Genomic DNA, 19,849 nt, shown 5'->3' with positions numbered 1-19,849 from the left:
CATTAGAGGATGTCTTCCATTTAATGGTATTAAAATAAAAGCTTTGGATTTAAAGGGAATATTCTTCATTTTTTAAAGAAAATTTCACTTAAGTTGCTGGACAAATGAAGGGCTGAGCTCATTTCTGTTCTGTATCTTCATCTATATATTGTTATAGTTTATTGGATTTTTAGTTTTAGCTTTTTCTCCTGTTTTCCTTGCATATATGCTTCCCCACCCACCCTGATCTATTTTGTTTCCTTTGCAGCACAGGAGCTTTTTATTTTGATACAGTCCCATGTGTGTATTTTGCTTTTGGTGTCTATGCTTTTGGTGTACTACTCAAGAAATCATTAGCAATGTCAAGATTTATGTGGGAGGATGGTGCTTTTCTGTCAGTGATTCATCACTCTGCAAGGATCTGAGTTTTCACTAGTGCTCCATACTCTTAGGATGCTGTGTCTACACTGCAAGTCTTTCCCTGTGAAGAGACTGCTTCTTGGCTTAGAGGTTATTTCATTAACTCCTTTAGGGTGCTAAAGACAAATTTCATTTTCTGACACCTTTCCAAAACAAGACTAATGTACTGGTTCGTTACAAGCAGCATTAGACTCCCCCCCCCCCCACCCCGTACTGGTGGTGTAAAAATAAATTTCTGTAATAGAAAAAGGTATAAAGAAATTTTTCATAATCCTGTCATCTAATCCTATTTAAGACTCTTTCTAGCCTTATTTTCCTGTGCATTTTTAATACTTAGGAATCAGAGTCACATGACATATACATATTTTAAAAAATCAACATGGGGCTCTAAACTTGAACTTTGTGTTAGGGTGTTGGGGGTATATTTATTCTTTTTGGAAGAGGATCATCAGATTTTCATGGTTCTCTGACCTTAAAAAGGCTATCTTCTAACCTGACATTAAAGCCCAAGTCTTTTAACCCTGTGCCTTCAGACACTCTAAAATATTCTCAGTAACTGTTTTCTGGATGATTTACTTCCTCATTTTTTTATCATAAAAAATACAAATAGTGAAATCTACCTCAACAAATTTTTAAGTATTATTAACTGTATGTACATTGTTGTCAGAACTTTTCATCTTGCATATCTGGAACTCCATACTCATTGAACCAGGACCTCTCCATTTCTCCCTTTTCCTCCCAGCCCCAGATAACTACTTTCTACTTTCTGCTTCTGTGAGTGTGAATACTTCAGATAGGTCACATTGGTTGAATCCTTAGTATTTGTCCTGTGACTGGCTTATCTCATCTCACGTAATGTCCTACAGGTTCATCCACGTCACAGCACAGGACAGGATTCCCTTCTTTAAGGCTGAATAATATTCCATTGTGATGTATATCACATTTTCTTTATCCATTCATCTGTTGATGGAAATTTAGGTTGTCGCCACTTTTTTGGCTATTGTGAATAATGCTGCAGTAAACATTGACATGCAAATACCTCTTCAAGATCATGTTTTCAGTTCTTTTGGATGAATGCCACGGTGGCTTTGCTGGGTCATATGGCAATACAATTTTAATTTTTTTTATTTTTTTAGACTTGATTTATTTATTTGACAGGGAGGGAGAGAGCACAAGCTTGGGGAGCAGCAGGCAGAGGGGAAGGGAGAAGCAGGCTCCTTGCTGAGCAGAGAGCCTGATGTGGGGCTCAATCCCAGGACTCTGGGATCATGACCTGAGTCACCCAAACAACTGAGCCACCCAGGCACCCCGCTATTTTAATTTTTTGAGGAACCTCCATACTGTTTTCCACAGCGGCTGCACCAGTTTGCATTCCCACTAACAGTGCACAAGAGTTCCAGTTTTTCCACTTTCTCACTAACACTTGTCATAGTCTTTTTTTTTTTTTTTTTTGGACAGTGGCCTCACACATCCTAACTTGTATGAGATGATAGCTCATTGTGGTGTTGATTTATACTTACCTGATAATTTGTGATATTGAGCATTTTTTTTTTTTTTTTTTGAGAGAGAGTGAGTGAGTGAGTTGGGGGAGGGAGAGAGAGAAAATCTTAAACAGGCTCCATGCCTAGTGGGGAGCCTGATGGGTGCGTCTCCATCTCCTGACCCTGAGATCATGATGTGAGCTGAAATCAAGAATCGGATGCTTAACTGACCGATCCACCCAGGCACTGCCGAGCATCTTTTCATGTACCTGTTGACCATCTGTATGTCTCCTTTGGAGAAATGGCTATTGATGTCTTTTGTCCATTTATTTTTCAAGTTATTTTGCTTTGTTTTGTTTATTTGCTATTTGAATTGTAGGCGTTTCCTATGTATCTTGGATGTTAACCCCTTATCAAGTGTATAATTTGCAAATATTTTCTCCCATTCCATAGGTTGCTGTTTCACTCTGTTGTTGGTTTTCTATGCTGTACAGTGGCTCTTTGTTTTGATAGAGGCCCACTTATTTATTTTTACTTCTGTTACCTATTCTTTTGGTGTTCCATCCAAGAAATCATTGCCAAGACCAATATTATGAGGCATCTCCCTTCTTCTAGGGGTTTTATAGTTTTGGGTCTTTTTTTTTTTTAAAGATTTTATTTATTTATTTGATAGACAGAGATCACAAGTAGGCAGAGAGGCAGGCAGAGAGAGAGGCTGGGGTGGGGGGAGGCAGGGAAGCAGGCTCCCTGCTGAGCAGAGAGCCCGATGTGGGGCTCAATCCCAGGACCCTGAGATCATGACCCAAGCTGAAGGCAGAGGCTTTAACCCACTGAGCCACCCAGATGCCCCTATAGTTTTGGGTCTTACATTTAAATCTTTAATGCAGGGGCGCCTGGGTGGCTCAGTGGGTTAAAGCCTCTGCCTTCAGCTCGGGTCATGATCTCAGGGTCCTGGGATCAAGCCCCACATAGGGCTATCTGCTGAGAAGGAAGCCTGCTTCCTCCCCCCTCCCCCTGCCTGCCTCTCTGCCTATTTGTGATCTCTGTCTGTCAAATAAATAAATAAAATCTTAAAAAAAAAAACACAAATAAATCTTTAATGCATTTTGAGTTGATTTTTGTGTATTGTTTAAGATAAAGGTCCAGTTTCATACTTGTGCATGTGGAATCCAGTTTTCTTCACATTATTTATTGAAGAGAATGATTGAATTCTTGTGTCCTCTATTGTAGACATCAGGTGGTCAACTCTAATAGCAAACCTTTTGGGCATAAAGATATTTTGGTCTTTATGTTATTTTCTCCCATCCAAGTACTAACCAGGCCCGACCCTGCTCTTTATGTTATTTTCTTAGGATAGATATACACAATGAGAATTACTGAATATCATACAGAAATACTTCAGGGCTTTTAATGTTTATTGCCAGATGCTTACCAAAAAAAGATTGTAGTAGTTTATATCATCAGCAGGTAACTCCTTCTTTGCCATTTTCTTACACCCTCACCAGTATTGAGCAGTCTGTTTAAAACAGAAAAAAGAAAGAAGGAAAACAAAAAAAATATATGATTTTATGGGGTACAAATGGAATTCTATTCTTGAGTTCGTGTTCCTTTGCCACTGTTAGTAAGGTGGAACATTGTTAGCCATGTGTGTTTATTCTTTTCTGAATCATCAGGCCATTACATAGACTTCCTATTCTTACCGGGAAAATGTATTAACGTAAAGATAGAGCAAGACATCGTGTCCTAAGTTAGGCAGACCTGTGAGGTGTCATTAACAGGGTCCAGAAGTATTTGAAACAAGGACTCTCACTACTTCTTGTCCACGGGCCAAAGGGAACCATGGGAAGGGAGTGTTGATTAGCTCCCTGCCTATTTCCTTTTTGATAAAATGGGGATAAAAATAAAGGCTTCATAGGTCTGAGGATAAGTAAATGTAATTATATTGCGTAACTTATCCATACATAGTAGGTACTGGACATGTGTTGGGCCTTCATCATCTTTTCGCTGGTACTTTCAGCTCTATTTTTGTACTTGTTGCCTGGGCTACAGCAGACACTGCCTAGAGAAATGCATTAAGAAGTACTTCTGAAACAACCTAGTATGAAACGGGACAACTAGAGAGTGTAACAATGGCCCTGCCTTGCCTCTGACCTTGAGTCCTCACAGGGTCCCTTTAGGCCTACAGATTTGAGGGGAGGCTCTAGCACGCTCTGGCTATGGCTGTTGTTTTCCAGAATTCCCAGTTTGTAACTTTTGGCTGATTAAGAGTTACTTATTACCAACCTCTGTCTCCTACTTTTTGTTTTTTTCCACCTTGAATGGCTATCCTTGCTCTTTGCCACCAAAACAACAATGACAAGTAACTAATAATGATATTTTAAAGCAATAAACATTTTTTCCCTCCTTATACAATCTTATATGAAGCTTTAGTGAACAAAGCAAGTAAAAGTAGAACCACTATGATTGAAACTGGGATGAGAAAGCAAGTAGCCCAGCAACCCCACGGCACCTGTGCACACAGTTTAGCAAAGAATAAAAGCCTATGACCAGTCACTACCTCTGCAGGAAAATTCCAAGCTTGTGCGGTCCCACCCATAGAACTGGAGGCTCCATACCCATTCTGCTGAGCAGCTGGGGACTGAGGGAGTCCCAAGGGCTTGGGATGCCTGAGTACTGTGGGTGGTGACATTGAGGGGGGAAAATCACCAGCAGCAATGTGTGGAAAGCTTTCATCCTCATTTTGCCTAAAATACTGGCACTAGTAAGTCAGGGGCTCTTCTTCCCAGCCACACAGTGGGGTACAGTGGGCAGCCCCTGAGTGTGCTGGGGGAAGGGAGCTTGCTATGCTCCTGAAGCTCTTTTTACCAGCCGGATAGCCCGGGCTTGACGCAGGAATGACATGAGGATCCAGCCTAAGAGATAGGTAGTTTTTAAATTCTAAGTCTCGGAGTGTGGAAAGTCATGAGAAAATAGAGAGGAAAGAATGAAAAATGTTATGACAGAAATGCATTCCCAATAAAAATTTACACTTTTTTTTAAAAGCTCATCTAATGTTAATCTAGAAACTTATTTCATGGGGATTTTAAGAGGCTTGTGGGGGAAAACATCCTGGTAATTGTATATGCTAATGGAATATTCACAGGACTTTGTTAGGGTGATGGAAATTCTATTTCATGCAAACACTAATGCAGTCCTTCCTTTATGTCTTGGTAGAGCTGATTGACAGAGTATAAAATTGCTTTTTAATCCAATTTAGGAAACAAAACGTGTAGTGGGTTTCAGCATTTAAAAATGCTTGAAGCATGGAAGCAGAAACTTAAAATCCTCTGGCAGATTGTCTGTGATATTGTATATCAATGGTACATTTCAGAAATATTATTTCAATATTAATTTCTTTGAATTGAGTCATATTTTGTTCCAAAGCTTTTTTGGATTAGAGTAAGGAGAATGTATTGTGGAAATATGACCCAGAGGAAAGCGAGCAGAAACCAGATTTTAGCCACATTTCTCAGGAACAGATAGTTTCTAAAAGGTCTTTTTCTTTAACAAAAGGCACTATAGCTGCTCCTATCAAGGCCACTGCCATCATGGCCGCCCTACCTTGGTTACCAGATCCTTTGGCCTCTTGTCAAACGCCATCCTATTTCATCTCTTCTTAGCCCTCTGTCCCACTGACCACTTTTTCTACCTCAGGGCCATCTTGGCTCCGAACTGCCTGCTCTCTGGGTCACTCCTGCATTTCTGGGCACTCTCCTTCTACATTGTTTCCTCCCCTGTCCATCCATCTGGTTGGTCCTCTGGCAGTATTACCCACCCTTTTCTTACTTGAAGCTCTCCTGGGAGATGTCCTGTGCTCCACTGCTCTGGCTTCCGCCTCTCCCTGCACATCCAAATCCCTGTGTCCAGCTTCTCTTCCGGGCTCTAGATCTGCACACCCAGCTGCCTTCAGGCCTTCCCTCCAAGCACTTCAGCTGTCCTCTGGTGTCTTATCTTAGCTAACTATCTCACATTATTCTAGTTTCCTAAACTAGAAATTTCACGGTCCCCCTTAATGCCTTTTCTTGCCGTCAGATTCAGCCAGGCACCAAATCCTGGAGAAGTCCTCCTCGATTTAGTCACCCCTCACCCAGACCATGACAGAAGCTTTCTAAGACTTTGCTAATTTCAGTATCTCATCCACTGGACTTGTACATTTCTTTCAAAACCACTGCTGGTACCAACTCACTTCTTAGCTGCCTGTTATAGCAGATTTCAAACCATCTTCCTAGGAACCCTAAGGATTCCTCGGACCTCTCTTGGGTCTGTCCTCTAGGGTCCCTCACCAGCTTTGTTTTACATCAATTTCATGTATTCTGTTTTAAATTGCTCTTTTTCTTTTGAACAAATTGTTTCTGTTTCTCAAAGTTTGAAAACTGTAGAATAACTCGGAGTGGAGATCAGACTCTGGAGCACAGGATGGAAGACCTTTTACAGTTTCCTTTTCCTGCTTTCCCTTGGAGAGTGGCGTAAAACCTGAGTTCCAGTGCAGTTTCTGGCACATACAATTTGTACAACTCTGGTCAAGCGACTTAACTTCCCAAAGCCTTCATTTTTTTCCATCTCCAAAATACGAGTCCGATTCCCTGACAAAGTTGTTGGAAGGAGTGCCTGAGCGAATACTTGACACCCATTAGTGCTTGGTCAGCGCTGGGATTGCCTGTCATGTTGGTACCTAAGCACCTCGAGATCATAAGCAGATTATGGCCTTTGATGCCAGCTGCCGCTGCCCAGCCTTGCAACGGCTTTTTGCCTCCCCTCATCTTTGTGGGTAAACTAACTGAATTAATAAGACTGACTCATACTTTTTCTGCGAAACCTTCTCCGAGATAGTACCCCTCATTTGCTTCCTTAGTACTAAGTCAAGTTGACCCATGAACAATGCAGGGATTGAAAACCCCATTATAACTTTTCAATGCAGTTGAAAAACCCCATTATAACTTTTGACTCCCTAAAACCATAACTACTAATAGCCTACTACTATTAGCTGGAAGCCTTACCGATAACATAAAGTTGAATAATACATATTTTGTATGTTATATGTATTATATACTATATTCTCAAAATGAAGTAAGCTAGAGAAAAGAATGTTTAAAAAAATCATAAGAGAAGATACATTTATAGTACAGTACTGCATTTATTGAAAAAAAAAATCTGCCGGGCGCTTGGGTGGTGCAGTTATTTGAGCATCCAATTCTTGGTTTCAGATCAGGTCCTGATCTCAGGGTCATGAGATCGAGCTCCATGTTGGTCTCTGTCCATCTCTGTGCTCAGCGTGGAGTTTGCTTGCTATGCATCTTCCCTCTCCGTCTGCCCCTCCTGCTCATGTTTTTCTCCCTCTCTCAAATAAATAAATCTTGAAAAAAATCTGCATATAAGTGGATGCATACCATTCATACCTACATCATTCAAGGGTCAGCTGTATATACCTTTTACTAAGGCAGTCATCATGTTGAATTTTACACACACACACACACCTACAAAGATTAGGGATCATCAGGTTAGGGACCTGATTGATTCATGTCCTTGAGGTAAACTGTGGGTGCTGCCATGGGTGTTTCATTACAGTACACTGTGATCGCTTCCCAGTCCTTCCTTGGGATGCACTGTGGACACTCCTGTGTTTTTGAATGAAGCACGGTAACTGATGAATAGATGAGTGAGCGGCAAGCAGCACTTCCCTTGGACGGAGGCCCCCTGAGTGGTGTTCCTGATCGCCGGCTGTGGTTTGGTAGTTCAGCTTTGCATTGTGTTTATTTCCAGATTGGTTAGTGACCCCTCAGTAGCTGGTTCATTTCAGCCTATCTGACTCCACTGTAAAATTGCTGAAGGATTTTACCTAAAAACAGATTCAGTTATTTGTGGGACATACATACCCGGAAAATACAACTTCCACAGTAATATGAACATTTCATTTTTTTGTTCCTAAAAATAGCTACTATTTCGTGGACGTGTATGTGCCAGGTACTGTGTGAATGTTTACGTATATTACCCTACATAGTCTTCAATAGTTAAAATTGGCAAGATGTGTATTCTTTTTTTTTTTTCAAAGATTTTTATTTTTTTTATTTGACAAGAGAGAAATCACAAGTAGGCAGAGAGGCAGGCAGAGAGAGAGAGAGAGAGGAGGAAGCAGGCTCCCCAGCGAGCAGAGAGCCTGATGCAGGGCTCAATCCCAGGACCCTGGGATCATGACCTGAGCCGAAGGCAGAGGCTTTAACCCACTGAGCCACCCAGGCGCCCCAAGATGTGTATTCTTAATATTCTAACAGATGAGCAGGCTGAGGTTGAAAGAAGTTAACTTGTCCAGGACTCAAGAGTGGAACAGTAGGGCTGGGGTTCAGACAGTGGGTCAAAATGGTAGAGGCTGTGTTAGGACGGGGGAGGCAGGGGCCATGGTACTGTGTACTTCAGTCCCCATCCCAGCGCTCCTCCAGAGAACTATGCTTACGTGGGGTATTTTTGTCCTGTTCATCGTGTGCCTTACTGAGTATAGGGAGTAGGCAACATTGAGACTCAAAATACATACCTTATCTTCCAAATAGGACTAATTTTATTCTCTGAAGCCTTTACATTATTTTTAAAGTATCCATTCTGGGATTTCAGCCTCTTTCTTCATACCCAGTTGTATATATACAACCATATAAAAGCCATATAAAAATTGCTGTCTCTGGTTATCTTTTTCTTTCATTTGTATGTTTTTTTTTTTTTATGTTTTTGTTGGGTCTAGAAAATAGGTTTGTATTACATATACACACACACACACACAAGCACATATATACATATACACAGAGAAATAAAAATGACTTACAGAAAACTTAGAAAGTACCAAAAAAGCACAAAAGAAATTAATCTCCCATAAAATCAAATATTTAACCTTTAACATTCAATCTCTGACTTTCCAATGTCTTAATGCTTATATATATATATTTTTAATTACCCAAATCATAGTCTGTATGGTACACTCACTCATCTTTTTCTTCATTTAGTAATATGACATGAACATTTTCTTATGCTAATATTCTTCCACTACCTGATTTATTGGAAGGAACCTGATAGCCATTGTCTAAATGTGCTAAAATTTACCTAAATGTGTCGAATTTACCTAGATTTAGCTAAATGTGCTAAAATTAACCTATATTTGCTCATTTTGTTTGTTCCCATGTTTTTTTCTAATGATTTTCATATGACTTCTATTGTTGGTATTTAAAAATCTGAAAATAGGGGTATGAATTAATTCCTTGACATTAATGTCTATGTGAAGAGTATCTTTGGGATCATTTTCACTCAGATTATTAGAGAATTTTAACACTTTAACAGAAGAGCACTGTCACCTGGGGTATTTGCTAATGGGCCAGCTGTCTCCTGACAGGTGACAAGCCTCTGCTTAAATACGTCCATGAGAAGGCACTACTCAGCTCCTCTTTCTCTGTTCTGGCTTTGTATGTTCCTATGGACATAAGGAACTAGATTCTGACAAATAGATTTTGAAAGTTGCTTCCGAAACCTTTTGGAGGCCGTACATCAAGATCAATGTGATTTGAGATTCTGGAAGGAAGTTAGAGGCAGGGTAGCCGGCAAGATAGCACAGAATGCTGGCTTAGTTAATAGAAGCCAAATAATTATTACAGACAGGCAGAGAGTGTTCTCTGATTTGCGAGCTACAGTTATTCTAATTGATTTCTGCATACTTGTGGATAGGGATCTGCCCTCTTCCATTTATTTTTCTCTTGACAAGTAAGATGTGAAATGTTGTTCCATGCCTTTCTAATTTAGACATTGCACATGTTGAGAACTGATCTTGCCAGCCATTTTTAAGCCTGGCCAAAAACATAACACATTGTTTTATTAGCCTTCATCATCCGGTTAGAGCCAACATTTTGTTTGGAACTATACCGGAGTATAAATCTCCTTTATAGGCATAACCCGTTTCTGCCGTCAAGCAGATTCAGTAAGAAGGTAACGAAGTGACCTTGGTGGGTTGCTCTGGTTAGCATCATGAGGCTGATTGAGCAAGGATGCTCATTCTGAGACGCTTCTTAGGAAGCGAGATTCACGCTCTTGAGGATCTTATGATTCAGCTTTGGGAAAAGACACACAAATAACTAATATAAGGCAATGTATGAAAGGTACACATACACAAAGATCAGAGGCATCTTAGAGGAAAAGCAGAGCATTACCTCACGGCCTGATTTTAGGGCTGTGGACGATCATGTCCTTGAGGCCATATGCGGCACATTGAGCCTGCAAGCTGAGTAAACCATCCGTCTCACATGTGTACTATTTTCCAAGTATATCTAGATGCCCTGGTGACCAGCAACACTTTTAAATGAATTCTTATTTTATTACATTTATTGTAGGTTTTTGCCATATTACGTGTTTTCAATCAATACTACATTTAAAATCCCTATCTTGGGTGTCTATAAAATTTTTTCATGTTAAAAATTATTTTAGTTACTTGAATATTGGAAACTGACATTGTCTACAGCAATGCTTTTTTTTTTAAAAGATTTTATTTATTTATTTTTTTTTTTTAAAGATTTTATTTACTTATTTGACAGACAGAGACCACAAGTAGGCAGAGAGGCAGGCAGAGAGAGAGAGAGAGGAGGAAGCAGGCTCCCTGCAGAGCAGAGAGCCCGACGTGGGGCTCGATCCCAGGACCCTGAGATCATGACCTGAGCCGAAGGCAGAGGCTTTAACCCACTGAGCCACCCAGGCACCCCAAGATTTTATTTATTTATTTGACAGAGATCACAAGTAGGCAGAGAAGCAGGCAGAGAGAGAGAGGAGGAAGCAGGCTCCCTGCTGAGCAGAGAGCCCGATGCGGTACTCGATCCCAGGACCCTGGGATCATGACCTGAGCCAAAGGCAGAGGCTTTAACCCATGGAGCCACCCAGGCGCCCCTACAGCAATGCTTTTGTGATAGAATGTTTTGTGATAACAGAAATGTTTCTGCATTGTCTAGTATAGTAGTCATTAACTACATGCCTCACTTGAGGAGTTGACTGAGAAACTGTATCTTTTGTTTTATTTGATTTTTTTTGTTTGTTTTATTTATTTGTTTGACAGAGAGAGATCACAAGTAGGCAGAGTTAGGCAGAGAGAGAGAGGGGGAAACATTTCCCTGATGAGCAGAGAGCCCGATGCAGGGCTCGATCCCAGGAACCTGAGACCATAACCCAAGCCACAGGTAGAGGCTTAACCCATTGAGCCACCCAGGTGCCCATTTTATTTGATTTTAATTGATTTTAATTCAAATAGTCACATGCAGTAGAGGCTACCATATTAGATAATGCAGATCTATTATTTCTAATCTATTACAATTATAAAATAAGTAATTTTCTACTCCCCTACACACACACATTTTCTCTGCCCCACCCCCTCTGTTTCAAGTCTATCCACAAATGTGGACCTACCCACTTCTTCTCAGGGGCCCCTATTCCTGAAGGTTCCTTAGCCAAGAGAAGAGTTCTTTTACAGATGCTTAATGAAATGACTTCGAAAGACTTTCCTCGTCATAGAAATAAAAGGAATGGTAGTTTATACTTTTCTTTCAGCCACCATCTTATTCTCAGGGACTTGAAGAGGTCTCTATATCCTGGGATACGTACACTAATGGTTTTCATATTTAGTTGTTTCAGAGTTTATACAGCATGTTCTTTCTTTAAAAATTGACTATTTGATAGGCAGGGTAGCTATAAATCATTGTTAGAAACTCAAAAATAAAGTCTTACTCTAGGGCTCTTATTAGGCAAGAAAATTTCCCTTTCCTTTGTTCTCCTGATGATTATTAAGAGTAACCAAATGATCTTTCTTCTCTTACTCTGGAACAATTAATACAATTTATAGCACCTTACAGGGTATATGTCTTTCCCATGACTCATTGCCTTGGAGTCTTTTAAGATCATCATGGGTGGTGGCAACATGGTATAATAGCTTCAATTAAGGTAACAGGATCATAAGAGGATAGTCAAATATTTCTGAACATAAAATTCACCCTTATATTTATATTATAGTTGCTATTCATTATAAATGTGGTGCTGGTTGGATTACTAGGTAACTCAAAATTATAATTTTTCCCAAAAGATTTTTGTTCTGCACTGTTCTGAAACAAGGAGGAGGAGGAAGGCAGTGACTTGTAGAATTCGAAAAGGCATATGAACAAAAAGATCTTTTGGAACTCATACTTGAGGAGTTTGCATCAAAGTAATCAACACCTTTCATGGAACAGCCTGGAAAGAGGCCTTCCCATGGATATCTTTCTCTCCAAGGAGGGCCCTCTATTCCCACCCTCCCACCCCCTCCCTGGCAAGGGTGATGACTGTATCACTCTTCTCTGCTGCACTCTGTATGGGCTTTCTCACTTTTTCGAGCCCTGAGGCTTAGAGATTTTTTTCAAATAACAGACCCAGAGTGTAGAAAGTTTCATTTGCTGAACCAAGAGGCCAGAGTGTGTCCTCCTGGTTCCTGCCAGGCGTGTGTATCCTGAGAGCAGATGTACCAATAGGAGAGGAAGCTTAAAGGCAACTGCACTCACAGTGCCCAAAACACATAAATCCACAGTGAGATAACAGAACACTGAGAGGTGTACCATGATCTCCATTCGGTAAAGCAGAAGTCGTCCATTCTTCCTCCTCCCTCGTCGATTCTACTGATAGATAAATCTTCAGGCAATTGTTTCTGACATCACAACTGTTGATCATCTCTTCTCATATCACTTCCTTCTGCCGTATTTGTCCCATTTTCATTAAACACATCCCTCTATCATCTGCTAATCTCCATTTTAAAGGAGATGCATGGGTTTTCGTGATGGTGGTTGGTGGTGATGGTGTATATGTATATGTGGGTGAGGAGTGACGCCCAGGGAGAAGCCAGAAAGCAAAAAGAAGTTAACATTTGCAAATATAAAATACCACCCTAAATTTTCTTCCCTTTCTATTCTGTAGTAAACACCAAAGAATCAATTCTGGCCCTGTGCTCCCATCTCCTTTGTAGAAGATAGGAATGAAGAGTCATAAGCTGAGGATCCTTCAGTCTTTGGGAAAGGATCTTAAAAAACAGTATAGTTTGGGGTCTGTACTACTCCCCCCCATCCCTGGGGTCTTCCTGTCCTCAGGCTGCCACGCCTCCTTCCTCCAGCATCTGAACAGCTAGGGGTGGCTCTTTTCACTGGACTAGGTCCTTCTTGGTACATCTGTATAGAAAAAAACAGTGAATCTCAAGTCTCTCTAGTATAGTGGGTTTAGTCCTATGACTTCTTAACCTTCACGCATCCATTTTATGTATTTTCGTTTCTGGCTACAAAATTACACCAACTTACTGTGTCTTCTAATTTTCCGTTTTGCTGTTTGAGTCTATATATGTTTCGTTGACTAAAGTATCTAACCCTGAAAGCCTCTGATCGTCACCTTAGGAAACCTAGTTCAAGCCTAACTATCTGTTAGCAAACTTTGGGTTGCTGGGTATTTTAGTAATTGCCTTCAAACATACTAACAAGGTTGCAGGTTGGATGAAATGCTAATGAGTGGTGGCTTTAGGGAAATCAGCCTCTCTATTCTCAATATTGAATTCCAAATTACTGTGTTTTAATGCATCTGTCTCCTGCCTTTTTTATTTCAGTACCTACTAGAAATGAAAAGCTTAATCCTCCCCCCAGAACATATCCTGAAGCGAGGGGACAGTGAAGCAATAGCATATGCGTTCTTTCATCTGGCACACTGGAAGAGGGTGGAAGGGGCTTTGAATCTTTTGCATTGTACGTGGGAAGGCAGTAAGTAATTTTCTTTCTTTGAAACTTTTTTTTAAGAGCATGAAAAGATGCTAAAACTGTTTTTATACTGAGTGTTCATGATGAATAATGATGATTTGCATATCTATAGCTCTACTTCCCTGCAATATTCCATCACCGAGAGATGATGGTTAATTACTGAGATTCTTCAGTTCCCCAATGGTGGTGATTGTTACTGTGACGATGCCATCTCTGTACCTCAAAAAATAAGTTTATACAATGGACGGTATGAATCTGGACTGTTCTGGCAGAGGAGAACTGGAAAACCCTCTTTGGAGACCTGAGCACCCCCTCAGCTTCATGGGAATCTTTGGCAGGGGGTTTGGCATGGGGTTTGGCCAACCACTTCTGGGTGGCCTTTCTGGGAGGATTGGCTAATGAGCCACAGTTATCCTCCACTGGAACTAGGTTGGCCAAACAAATGAGCTGCAGTTTTCCTTGAGAATAAGAGCAGTGACCACAGGACCCTAGTGTTTGGTGGCAGGTGTAGCATTCGTGTATTAATGGATAATGCCTGTTGGATGGCTGTAGGGATAATCAGTCTGAGCATGTGCCAGGTACTGTCATTCTGTGTAAGGAGAAAAGACTTCAGTTTCAGGTGAGACATGCTCCTTGTCCTGGAGAAACATCTCGTCTAGTTGGGAGGAGTAGCCAGCATGACGCAGCTGCCCAGTGATTTTTCCTAAGGGAAAGGTCAGTGAGGTGCTGCAGTCACAGGTAACCTTAAGGATCATAGGAGATTTGAACCAAGCCTTGAAGAACTAGGATAGTGTCATAAGCAAGGACACTGTGCTAAGTGGTGGGACTGCTTAGAAGAATGTAAATTGAGGGGAAAGGCCCAAGACTACAGATTATTGGACAATATGTGGATTGACACATTGTCATTAGTTAAGCAAAACAAGTACAACATGCAGTGTGGGGTGTTTTTTCCCCTTCTCATAGAGAAACAAAACAATTATTAGTCTTCTGATAATTTTTTCTTAGTTCACCCCTACTCTGATCAACCTCACAAAGGAATGTCTTTTTAATCCCTTTCACTGTGTTTATCTTTGCTGCTTCCATTTTCATTTTGATAATCTTCTGCTCTTCCCTTTTCCTGCCCTTCCCAAACCCAGCAGGAATCCAAATGGATGCAGGAAGTTGGGTGGGGGGGGGGGGCAGCCAAATGGAATGGGGTAAAAGTAAGTTGAGAGAGGTGGGACTCAAGTTGATTAAAAGCTTTTCGTTTAGTTTTGAAACTATTTCTTTAGAGAATTTCTAATGAGTTTTCTTAAATAATTTACTATTTATAATTTGAGGGGTGTTAACTTGGTTGATGCTTTCACCCCCACACCATTATGTGTAATAAGCCACTCCCGGTGCCCCGTCCTGTGTTAAGACAACACATTGTACTCAGGGCATGTGTGGGCGTGTGTAAAGTCCCCCACTGACTTGGTTTGTTGTTGCATTTAAGGCGTTCTACCCAAAAAAGACAAAAGGATTTTTATTTAAACACAAGAAAAAGATTGAAGAAGCCCAGCAGGATTGAACATGAGAGGCCTCACCTAGGTTTAGTTGTAGGAAAAAAATTACATGGATAGATTGGCTCACCAAATAAAGACATATTTATAGATTAGCATTTTAGAAACCTAACAAAAGAAGCTTTTGTCATCAATCAGCTGGATCTGATTGATAAGAAAGTTACAGTTATATGGAAAGGAACAAAATGGGGAGGCAAGAAGTGATAGAGACACGGTGTTGGGAATGGCATAACCATAAAAAAAAAATTCCATGAGGAATAATAACTAGAAATTTTGTTTGGAAATTAGTTACCCATATAATTAGATACCAGTGGTGGGGGTGGGGGGATGCCCTGGACCAACTGGGAAGGACCATGGGATTTGGACAAATGTGAAGTGACATTGTGAGCTCGTTCATCTAGCAGCGTGGTGATGTTGGGGGAATATAATTAATTACCTCAGATTAGATGGGCAGAATACTCTTTAGAATGAAGAGAGGGGGTGAATTTTTAGACATAAACCAGGATAGCAAGGCAGTCAGGGACCTCAAGGAAAGGGAAATTCTGCATTTGATCCTTATAGATAAATAGAAACCATCCCAAATTTTGAAAAGAAAGCTGTACCTCAATTCTAGACAGGAACTATGAGAGTGCTCGTTAAGCACCAAGCACCATGGAGAGTGCATGTAGAAGGGGGTAATATACGGAGGGTTTGCGTGTCTGTCATTCCATGTACTCTTCCTGACAACGTTCTGAGTTAGACAGGAGAGAGGCGGCCGCCTCTGTTGTTTAGGAGAGGAAGAGTTATTGAGACGAGCACCTGATTACAAGTTTTGCCACCACTGTTGGTAGAGCCAGGATGTAAACTCTAGTTCACTTTCTCTTGCCTCTTCTTTTCTATAATACCAGCTATTTACACCTTTCCTGAATAGATTAAGCATAAGATGATCAGTCATCTCTAAAACATTTGTTTGGAAGCCTTCAATTTATACTACTACTTATAGGCTCGGTGTACTTATTCCTCTTATAGTGTTTAGAAAGATAATCTTTCTAAAATTATATTTTTGATGGTGAATGTTGACTTAAACATTTTAAATACAGAATGGGCCGTTTTATAAAAAAAAATAAGTAAATTCTACATATAAACAAACGAAAGACTGGAAATAAATAAATCTTTAAGTAGATTTTAAGAGGTTTTTTCCCTTCATGTTTGTAGTTTTCAAATTTTCTCAACAAGCATACGTAGTTTTCTACAAGCACAAATATGTATGTATATATGTGTGTGTGTGTGTGTGTGTGTGTGTGTGTGTGTGTGTGTGTGTGTATGGTGTTTCAGTACAAAGTTTTGGTCCTTTTTAAAACAAAGCTATAAATCTCTCATGCAATTTAGAAGAATTACCACTCAAACTTCAAACAGTCACGTGCAATCTTTTGACATCACTTCTAGACCTGTGTGCATTCTAAGTTGAATGGAGGCATTAGAGTTTGGATTTTAAATCAGAAGACTTGGATTGCAATTCTGACTTGGCTATTGAAGTGGTATTGACTTAACTTACCTGGCTTTTGAACACTGTGAATCGCTGATGATACTGAATGCCAGTGCCCCACCCCAGATTGTCCGGCTTCAAGGCGGTTTCGTTGAGATAGCTACAGTGGGTGAAGGGTGCCTTCTCCCTTCAGAGGTGCCCTGGACAGCCTGTGCCTCAGCGCAACAGGCTGCACTTCCTCCAGTGTACCACGTGGTGGCGCCTTTTGACATTGCCAGCCTCCTAGTTTAGGTTTTGTCCTTTATTATCTTTTTTTGTTCTTTCTGAAATTTAAGGCCATTCCCCAACTCCCTTCCAACTTCCCCTTTTCATTAGAAAGGAAATTCAGGGAGGAAGGTAACAGTACCTAATTTCACCAGTTCCTATATTAAAAATTAATATTCTTTTAGTTAATTGATCTTTTGGAGATCAAAAAACATTCTTCTGTCAAAAGTGTTGGTTTAGGAGTGGGGATACAGATATATTTTTCCTTGCTTTTTAATGAGTTTATTATGTTGGAGCGTTAGTCATCTTGTGGAATTAAGTCAGTTTCCCACCAATCAGGCTGAAATAATTCACATTTTTGATAAAACCCCAAAGTCCAGCTGATGCATGGCAGAGATTGTTTGGGTTTGAAACATATGGTGGTTTTAAAAAAAAAAAAAAAAAAACTGAGTCCTCAACCACAAATACATCAGCATTTCAAAGGTTTCTAAAATGTTTGATTCATCACTGTCCCAGCCTCTGAAATTGCACAATATGTTCCTCAAAGTCAAGATAATCAAGAAAGGGGAAAAGTTTTAACTTACAAGATTTAAAAATACATTCCTTAGTTCGTTATACAGCTGCCACCTTATCTGAATTACACTTATTTTAAACACTGTAGGTTCTGGTTATCCTCACACACACACACACACAAACACGCACATTACTGCAAGTATGAGTTGAATATACAAAACCTATATAAATGAGCAATCTCATTTGTACTGGGTCTATTTACAACAGCGTTGTGCCTTGTGGGACTCTATTTTAAATGGCACATCTTCTGTTTTACCTATATTAAATACTGATGTGGCCTCCTCTCCCTCCTACCTCGATCTTTTCAAGGCTCGTTTTGGCTGTATTTATTTTATAAAGCAGGGTAGTCTGCTGACCGCAGCTGTGAACTTCAAGGTTTAATTTTCTAGTTCTATATATCAGAAGACAAGTATGCCATGGGGTAAATCACTTAGCCTTTCTTTGTTTCCATTTTTTTCCACCTGACCAAGTAAGACTCTTTATTTTCTTTTTGGAGATTTTTTCCCCAAAGAATTCACTAAATAATGTATAAGATTTGAAGGTGGTGTTTTTTGGGGGGGACTAAGAGAGTATTTCCTTTGAGAGGAGAAAACGGCCCATTGTTGGAGCATAGGATGAAATTCCGATTCTAATTTATTCTCTTTGAACCTGATGGTAAATGTTCCTTGCTGTAAGATGTAGTCCTTCGGGCATTTCCACTAACCAGAACTTTCCTCCAAACGGCTGGCACCTTTTGCACTGCTAAAGAGAGATTCCCCCCAACCCCTCACCCCATAGTTCCAATGCTAAATTTTATAATTTGGGAGAGGGCAATGGTCTGCTAAATTTCCCAGTCAAAGCTAACTTTCACTAAAAGCCAGTCTCCAGGTCTCGTACAGCGCCTCCCCACCTTCTGCCTGGTGGATGGAGCCAGCTTGTCCCTTCCCTTCATTCTGCCATGGTGACTCACCATAATTTGAAGCCACTTGAGTTTTTAAAAGGGAAACTCTCTGTCTCTTCCTGATTGTGCATTAATTCACATATTCCTTTATTCAGTGAGCACATATTGAGTCCCTCCTTGGTACCAAGCATTATGTTGGAGATACAGGATGAATAGGACTCTGAAATGCTTTGAGAGAAATGTTAATGTGTGTGTGTGTGTGTGTGTGTGTGTGTGTGTGTGTGTGTGTGTACATGCACACGTCTGTTCATGTGTGCTCACCTATGCGTATTTTAACACACGCATCTATGTAATATGTAGTGTGCATCCAAGCAATACTGTCATGGAAGTAGGAACAGAGTGTTAAAGGGTCGAGGCTTGTCAACAAGTTAGTGAATCTGCTGTAAAACTCTAGAATTCCTCTTCAGAATTGGAATGGTACATCAATGAGCCAAAGGGAAGTGATTTTTCCCAAGACCGCAGAACAAATAGTGAAAGAGTGCGGATCAGTACCTTGGGCTTTTGATTTGAGAATTTTGTATTATTGTGTGTAAATGCCTTGTGAAGATCAAATAGCCTTTATGGCCAGTTACCTACTTTAGAGTCAAGGGTGAAATTGTAAAATTTGTATTTTAATGATAATTTTCTGTTCTGTTGTTTGCACCTTTAGTTATTTATAAATAAGCAGCGTTTTTACTTATAAGCAAAATATGACCTGATTGAGAGAGCCAGAATTACGGGTTTAGTAGAAAGGGAATATAGAGAGAAAACTGACTTTTACCGAGCCATCAGTCCCCATGTTTAGACACCTTTGCCACACGTGGTCCCTTTAAGGTTCTCAGGGTCTATAGTATTCTCATTTTTAAGACAAAGAGACTGGACAAAGACTAATGACCCATCCAGTCATCTAGTTTTCAGCTGGTCAAGTTCAGGTCGTTGTTAGCTATCGCCTCCACGGCTCCTCCGTTAGATACACACAGCACAGAGGTGCTATCTCAGGGAGATCATTCACACAGATTTTCAGGATTCTTGGACCATCTGTTTCCTGCCATAGGCTGTGAGCTTCCATCAATGCAGGGACAACGTGTCGCTCACTCTTCTGTCCCTGGTGCCTGAGGAAAGCACTCGCAGTTTGACGATGTGCCACTGGGATTCAAATGCACTTCTTGCTGTTGCAAGTAATCTGTCTATACACAGTTCCCTGGATCCTCTTTGAAAAGGCAACATAGACAAAATATCAGATATTATCTTCTATCCTTGCTATTAGTGGGTAGGCTGAGAGGTCATTAGAAATCGCTGGGAAAATCGGGAATTGGTTTATTCCTGTGTCCGTCCTTCTGTCCCTGTTTTCATTCTCTTGACTTTTTCTCCAGTGTTAGTTTAGGATCTCTAGGGAGCCC

The 19,849-nt window shown here is 40.4% G+C and overlaps 1 protein-coding gene across 8 annotated transcripts in view; it reads left to right on the top strand.

Annotated features, from left to right (window-relative positions):
* LOC111152004 (suppression of tumorigenicity 7) overlaps window positions 1–19,849 on the top strand; it is a 265,161-nt gene that overhangs the window by 230,911 nt on the left and 14,401 nt on the right. For all 8 annotated transcript variants that reach the window (XM_022510264.1, XM_022510265.1, XM_022510262.1 and 5 more), the window contains one exon: window positions 13,540–13,690. In XM_022510264.1, the coding sequence (XP_022365972.1) occupies window positions 13,540–13,690 (151 nt within the window). The remainder of the gene's footprint in view (window positions 1–13,539; window positions 13,691–19,849) is intronic.

Source organism: Enhydra lutris, unplaced genomic scaffold (genome assembly GCF_002288905.1).
Source record: "Enhydra lutris kenyoni isolate GAN:26980312 unplaced genomic scaffold, ASM228890v2 scaffoldscaffold27, whole genome shotgun sequence".
Lineage (NCBI taxonomy): Eukaryota > Metazoa > Chordata > Mammalia > Carnivora > Mustelidae > Enhydra > Enhydra lutris.
This window is presented reverse-complemented; position numbering and strand designations above follow the sequence as displayed.